We start from the raw sequence: 7,073 nt of genomic DNA, 5'->3' as shown, positions 1-7,073 counted from the left end.
CGGATTTTCCTCCTCATCTAATTAGTGTTTTAAAACCATTTGCCTTTCATTTTTAGCCATTTTAAGCATCCACTGATTACAATAGCTAACTATTTCAAGCATTTATCTACTACTTTTAGCTGTTTCAACAATCAATCCATTAAATGGTTCAATTTTTTGCTTGGTACTTTTAGTTCTGTTTACTTTTAGCTATCAATATATAATGTTCATTACTCAACCACTTATCCCTGACTTTTAGCCAACTATTTCAACTGTTTCTAGTTGTCAAGCAGTATGTTTAGCCAACTATTTTAACCATTTAGCCATTACCTTCATCTGTTTGACCATCCGTCCATTACTTGTACTTCACTTGTTTACCTATTACTGTTATCTACTTCCATTACTTTATTTATTTTCTATTTATTTTAGCCATTGATATATTACTCTTAACAAGTATATCAACTGCCATTAATATCTATTTTAACCGTTTACCATTACTTTTAGCTAGCTATTTTGACAATGTATCCATTACTTTTAGCTTCAGCAACAATTTTAACTATATCCATTTCTTTTATTTGTCTATTTTGACCATTTATACCTTACCTTTTAGCATTTATCCGTTATTCTTAGCTAGCTGTTTCAAGTTCGTTCACAAGGCCTATTAGGGACACAACGCAACAAATTCCCCGACATTAGCTGCACATTACTCAACAAAGGTTTTACTTTGAAAGTAGTGACCGGATGTTGTACGTAACAACGTGAGTAGCTTAACACAAACTAATCGCACCAAGGCTAGCGGTTAGCTAGCGGTTAGCCGGCCACCAAGCTACACTGACAGCTTGAGTGAATTAGCGCAAACTGGAACATCGGCGCGGACCTGGGTCTCTCTAGTGTCGTTTTCGAAACTGAGCCGTCCCACATTTTGGAGTTAAGTCTTGGGAGGAGCCACGTGTACAGGAACTGGAGCCTGACAGCTTTCACTGACTGTATCCACCGCAGGTCTGTTTAACATTAGCCGCCTGGTACTTACACCGCAGCAGCCAGACATCTCTCATACCCCCCCCAAGTCCGTTTTAACTTCCCCGCTGTGTCGTGTTTCTGTTACGGAGCTTGACAGGTCGGTTGTTCTCTGCGAGCACTTAGCGCTTATTTTTCTAACGTCGGTTGTTAATTTACTTATATCAACAACCGCTTGTCAACAATGTTTCACTAGCCTGCCCATGCTAGCCACTTAGCATAATTACGATGCAAAATGATTCAGATGACATGACGAGGCTAAATTAACGAGCTAACCGTTGTTTACTTTAAGGAATCGTCAGCCAACTTAAGAGCGCAGTAATTTTATGCTGACTAAAATATTTAAGCGGATAAAGTGATCATAAGTAAATAAAAAAACCTAGTGTTGTCGCTAAGTTAATATTACAACCTTATGTTGCTCAATAAATACACGTTGTAATACCTTAAAAACATTCACGTCTCTTGCTACAAATTAGTGTTTTGTTTTTTGTTTACTAAAGTTTCTGAAATGAACCAACTGTAGCAGGTTCTGCTCGAGTTTTAAAGTTGACTTCACTGTGTTTCATAGATCCAGCTGTTCAAATTTCACAAAATGTATTAAATATGCCAGTAATGGTGTTGACACAAACGGGATTTTTACAGTAGGTGTGCAATTCTGTGTTTGACTTTGGTTCTTTGGTTGTTACTTTCATTTTCGGAGTTACCTAACCACTTTGCTTTTATTATCCTTCCATAGGCAATCATGGCTGTTTGGAGGAAACTGTGGAGCAGAAACCTCATGGCTGCGTCTCTGCTTGTCTGTATCCTGCTCCACACCATGGATGTGCATGCACGGCCAGCCAACATGTCAGCCTCTAAAGACAAGCTTCCAGCCAGCAAGGATGAGAATGAGATTCTTCCTCCAGACCACCTGAACGGGGTGAAGATGGAGATGGACGGCCACCTCAACAAGGACTTCCATCAGGAAGTTTTCCTGGGGAAAGAGATGGAGGAGTTTGACGAGGACTCAGAGCCCAGGAGGAACAGGAAGAAGCTTATTGACATTTTCACCAAGTGAGACATGCTTTTCATTCTTTGGGGATTACACAACACTAAATGCCTGAGCATAGTTGCTGACCAGGTTCTTCAGAATTCATCGGCATGAAGTCAGACAGCATTCACAGAACTTCATATGCCAAACAAAGAGGCGTAGCCCTTAGGAAATGTCCTCCTTTAACTTCTTTTATCACAAGAAGCTGAAAGTGTGAAGTATTTAGACATCCTTGGACCATGTCACTAAAACATGGTATTACAAATAATTCCAAAACATGCACAGAATGAGAAAGTGAATTGTTTTGTAATATTGTGAAACAGCAGTATTATTTACTATAAGTCATTTCCTCTTTGTGAAAGGCTGAATCCAGATGGAGAAAAAAAACTTTCACCTTAGCAGCAAACATGAAGCAGCATCCTTTAAATGTACCTGAGCTCTGAAAGAAAGAATGCTCCTAGGTTATTTCTTTGTATAATATACAGTTACCAGGCAAGGTGCCATTGTCATAGCAGAGAATGATGATACAGAGAAAACTAATAATTATTCTCTCTTCCCTTAATTTTAGAGCTGTAATTTTTTTTTTTTTAATGCATCTGCTATTACTTGATTAATTGACTGATTGTTTGGTCTATAAAATGTCACAGGCCCGAGATAACGTCTTCCAATTGCTTGGCTTTGTGCAAACAACAGTCCAAAACCTAAAAATAATCAATTTGTTTTCATGTAACGCAAAGAAAAGCAGCACATCCTCACAAGTGAGAAGCTGGAACTAGGTACCGTTTGTTAAATTGTGCTTAAAAATGTCAGCTAATCAATTAATCAACTAATTGTTTCAGCTGCACTTATTTTTCCTTTAAATGGTAAATAGTGTCTATATTAAAAAGGTATGTCCTTGTCATACTTAAATGAAAGCATCAGACTGTACACAGACGGACGGATATGGGTCAGGACAGCAGATTGTACATAATGGAAGTGCTAATGTTCAACAACCGGAGACAAATTAGACTCTAATTTCTTTTTTTAAATTCCCCTTTCACAGAGTAGATTTCAACAAGGACAGGAGCGTCAGCGCCAAGGAGATGCAGCGCTGGATCATGGAGAAGACGGAGGAGCACTTTCAGGAGGCCATGAAGGAGAACAAGAACAGTTTCCGCGCTGTTGACCCAGACGGCGACGGTAAGAGAAAAGTCGCATCCACTTTTTTCTTCAAACCGCACTGTCTGTTTTTCAAACCCGGTCATCCTCGTAGGCCACAAGTGTGGGCCATGTTGCAATTCGATGTCCTCAGCAAACAAATATTTTCCGTTTTAGTCGAAAACTGAAGAATCTGAGATCCTGAATTCATGCTTTGTCCTCAGGTCATGTGACATGGGATGAATACAGAGTCAAATTTCTGGCCAGCAAAGGTTTCAATGAAAAAGAAATTGCTGAGAAAATAAAGAATAATGAAGATCTGAAACTGGATGAGGAAAGTAAGTATAGAATCATATGGATTATGTCGCAGTATTTTGACTAAATCTGTGAATATGTGCTGCAGACATTCAGTTTAAATCCGTCTGAGTTGCATTGTGTTTTTAATGTTTTTTCATTTTCATCGTCGCAGCTCAGGAGGTTTTGGAAAGTCTGAAGGACCGCTGGTTTCAGGCTGACAACCCTCCAGCTGACCAGCTGCTGAATGAGCAGGAGTTCCTATCTTTCCTCCACCCCGAGCACAGCAGAGGCATGCTCAAATACATGGTCAAGGAGATCGTCCGGGACTTGGGTAAAATATGATTAAAATATCTGAATCATGAGCTTTGTCGTCTTGAACCTGTTCTTAAGTGATTTTGCTTTTGGCCATTTGGGGGCAGCAGAAACAAACAGTTGCTTATTTACACATCAAGCAGATGCAGATGCCCATGAATGAGCTCTGCTATAAACTCCACCGACTCCTGAGGAAAATATCTGCCTGGAAATATCTACAGGGTATAAACCAGCTGTTTACGATGCTTTGCTTGCAGACCAGGATGGCGATAAGAAACTCACCCTGTCCGAGTTCATCTCTTTACCCGTGGGCACCGTGGAGAACCAGCAGGCTCAGGACATCGATGACGACTGGGTTCGAGAGAGGAAGAAGGAGTTTGAGGAAGTCATCGATTCAGACCGTGATGGCATCGTAACTATGGAGGAACTGGAGGTTGTATATTTATTAATTGTATTTACTTCCTAATACTCAATATTGTTTTTTTTCTGATGTTTCCCAGCTAGTATTTCTGAAGCACTGTGTATCCAATTGACTAAAATGTGTAAACTCGGTCAGCATAACTCAATAACACACCATCAGTTCTTTTTCAACTGTGTCCAGTCCAACCATTTCATAAATGCAGGTGTTTCTTGTTATTTCCCACCTCCATGGCAGATGGTCTGCAGGACTCTGTACACACGTTCTGGTGTCTACATGGTAACTCAAGAATGATCCAGAGTAGAAACTTCATATTTACCCTGGTGGAGTAGATGATCTGATTAGATTTTAGAGCACTTTTCTGCAGATTAATGAGGGAACACCGATTTCCTAGAAGTTGCTGTAACTCCTTAACAATTTAATCCAACAAGTTCAAACTGGCACCAGGTATGTAGCATGCAAAGAGAAACATGTTAGTATAAAAATCTTTAATAAAGAATGAGTTAATTGGAGGAGGCAGATTTTTGTTTGAACACAGTAACTCAAGAATGATAAAAGTAGAAATTTAATACTTACACCACATGTACTGCCCATGTAGTAGAGGATGGGATTAGATTGTGGTGTACCTTGCTGCATAAATTTGCATATTAATGAGGTAAAATAGTAAAATTATTATTTTAATTTGTTTTTTAACTTCTGTTGGTATTGTTGATGATAAACTATAAGTCCTGTGAGCTCATGACATAAATAATTCGAGTGCCTTTGGTTTTAAATGTGAGCTTGAATTGAAATCCACCCTTTCCCCCTCTGGTACGTCTTCCTGCGCGTTTTACAGGAGTACATGGACCCGATGAACGAGCACAACGCTTTGAACGAGGCCAAGCAGATGATTGCCGTCGCAGACGAGAATCAGAATCATAATTTGGAGCTGGACGAGATTCTCAAGTATAGCGAGTACTTCACAGGCAGCAAGCTCATGGATTACGCCAGAAACGTCCACGAGGAGTTCTGAGGAGAAATCCATCCTCCTCTGTCTGCTCAGAAAGGCAGGGCGGTATCCTACATCTGCTTCAGGGACGAGCCGGTAGAGAGGGGCAACCTAATGATAGGATGTTTCTATTGTGCAATTCTGTGTTTAAAGCCTAGCCTCAACGGCCTCTTTCACTGCTGACTCCAGTGAACACACCCTTCCCTCAACCCTGGACTGTCTGCCAAACATCAGAGGTAACGTGGTCTGCCTTCTGTGTGCCATTGGGACTTTTTGACCTTTTAAATGTTGAGGCATTGCACCAACTCCAAATTTCTTTGTGTTATATTGTGAAATGTGTGTATATGAGGAATTTTAACCCTGAGTAGACTCCCTGGGCCAGTGGTGAGAGAGACTGCGCAGCTAGGCCAGCTATTTGTGCTGCAGGATCATGTTGTTTTTAGGTGGCGTGTCTGTATACAGTGTAAATATTCATCATCGCATACTAATGCAAAAAAAGTTGAAAAAATGAATGTAATGCTGCTGAAAGGAACAACTCTTCTAGAGATATATCATTATATAAATGATGAAACACTAACTATCTGCTAGCACTGCATTGCCCAAATTGTAAAGGTGATTTTTGTCAGTCGTGGTGTACAATTTCACTGGTGGGTATCCGTCCATCTACAGTACTTAAAAACAGGGTATTGGGTGTGTAAAAATAGAAGTAATAGTAATAAATAAAATTAAAAAAAACGCCTCAATGACATACAGTAATCCTACTTAGCACAGACATTCATTAACAATTTATTGTCAGAGTAATGAAAAGTTCAAATGGAGGAAAATAGATTAATATATAAGAACAATGCCTGTCTTTTTCACAGCAGATGTTTGGGCTGATTGAAGGAAAAGCATAAGTGCAGCACAGCAACAGTAAGAAGCACAAGATAACGTTAACGATGTCTCCAAAAGGGAAGCTTTAGTTTCACCTGTGTGTGTCAGGTCAGAGTGTCTCCTGTGGTAAAGGCTTGTTGTGTTGTTCTTTGCTAAATACAATCTAATTCAGTTGTTGAGATGTGGATGAAGATGAATTCATGTATTTGACCAGTTTGATCTTTGAACATCTCACAGGTTTGTTTGTTTTTCTTTTTGCTCGGTGTCAGTGCAGACTGGTCATAGTGTCTTTGTTTTGGTTCACTCCTCTCCTTTACTGTTTCGAATGCTCTCAGTTAAACCATACAATTCCACTCGTGCCATGTTTTTAAATGCATGAACAAATAGTGGAATTACATTCTTCGGCTCTGTTGAGATTTTCAATAACCTGTGGAAGCGTTTGGATCCTGCGACAGTCTCCTCAGTCCTGTGTGGATTGTAAAATATGTTTATGATAACAGAATGTGACACAGCTTTATAAAACGTACTGCAGACATACTGATAAACAATAAATATTTCTTATCAAGTAAAGAGCACATGGATTTCTGTGATTATTTTTAGGGCTGCAATGAAGGATTATTAACTATATATATATGTTCTTCTCAGGTTAAAAAAATTCTTTATCAGATCATATTATTATTTCTACATGCTTCAACATAGAAACTCCATTCAAACATTCAACATTCATTTTTTTCCCCATTAAGCTGAATGCTCAAAATCTCCTAAAGTTTTCATGCATTTTACAACCCCTTTCTTGTTATCTCACCATCCCATAGATAGTGGCAAAGAATATATCCTGACACAGCTGCATTAAACTCAGGGAGGTTTAATCAGTACACATAAGCTGCAACCTTGGATCAATGTAAAGCCAGGTTCCTAATCAAATCAAATCAAATACATGGCTCCTACACACCAGCCTCTAATTGCTCATGGTAAAAGACAAAACAAACTAAATATTTAAAAGGAGCCATAAAACTGCAAAC

The 7,073-nt window shown here is 39.3% G+C and overlaps 1 protein-coding gene across 2 annotated transcripts; it reads left to right on the top strand.

The window, feature by feature from the left end:
- Positions 1–767: 767 nt before the first annotated feature.
- On the top strand, positions 768–6,621 carry sdf4 (stromal cell derived factor 4). 2 transcript variants are annotated; one of them, XM_023425653.2, is made up of 7 exons: positions 768–978; positions 1,733–2,049; positions 3,069–3,205; positions 3,388–3,501; positions 3,633–3,791; positions 4,030–4,205; positions 5,026–6,621. In XM_023425653.2, the coding sequence occupies exons 2-7, from the start codon at positions 1,739–1,741 to the stop codon at positions 5,200–5,202; spliced, it is 1,074 nt and encodes a 357-aa protein (XP_023281421.1). In that variant the 5' UTR covers positions 768–978; positions 1,733–1,738; the 3' UTR covers positions 5,203–6,621. The 2 variants fall into 2 exon arrangements, with proteins under 2 accessions (XP_023281421.1, XP_023281422.1); XM_023425654.2 differs by having other exon boundaries at positions 968–1,096.
- The last annotated feature ends 452 nt before the right edge of the window (positions 6,622–7,073 follow it).

This window comes from Seriola lalandi, unplaced genomic scaffold (assembly GCF_002814215.2).
Source record: "Seriola lalandi dorsalis isolate HSWRI2012SDOR001 ecotype SW California unplaced genomic scaffold, Sedor1 jcf7180002054794, whole genome shotgun sequence".
NCBI lineage: Eukaryota > Metazoa > Chordata > Actinopteri > Carangiformes > Carangidae > Seriola > Seriola lalandi.
The sequence above is the reverse complement of the archived record's forward strand: the minus strand, read 5'-3'. Positions and strand labels throughout refer to the sequence as shown.

Bases quoted from the DNA above. Each gene is read 5' to 3' on its own strand.
- sdf4 (XM_023425653.2), top strand. From the start codon at position 1,739: ATGGCTGTTTGGAGGAAACTGTGGAGCAGAAACCTCATGGCTGCGTCT. The intron at 2,050-3,068 runs GTGAGACATGCT...CCCCTTTCACAG, and splicing joins CTTATTGACATTTTCACCAA to AGTAGATTTCAACAAGGACA. The intron at 4,206-5,025 runs GTTGTATATTTA...CGCGTTTTACAG, and splicing joins TAACTATGGAGGAACTGGAG to GAGTACATGGACCCGATGAA.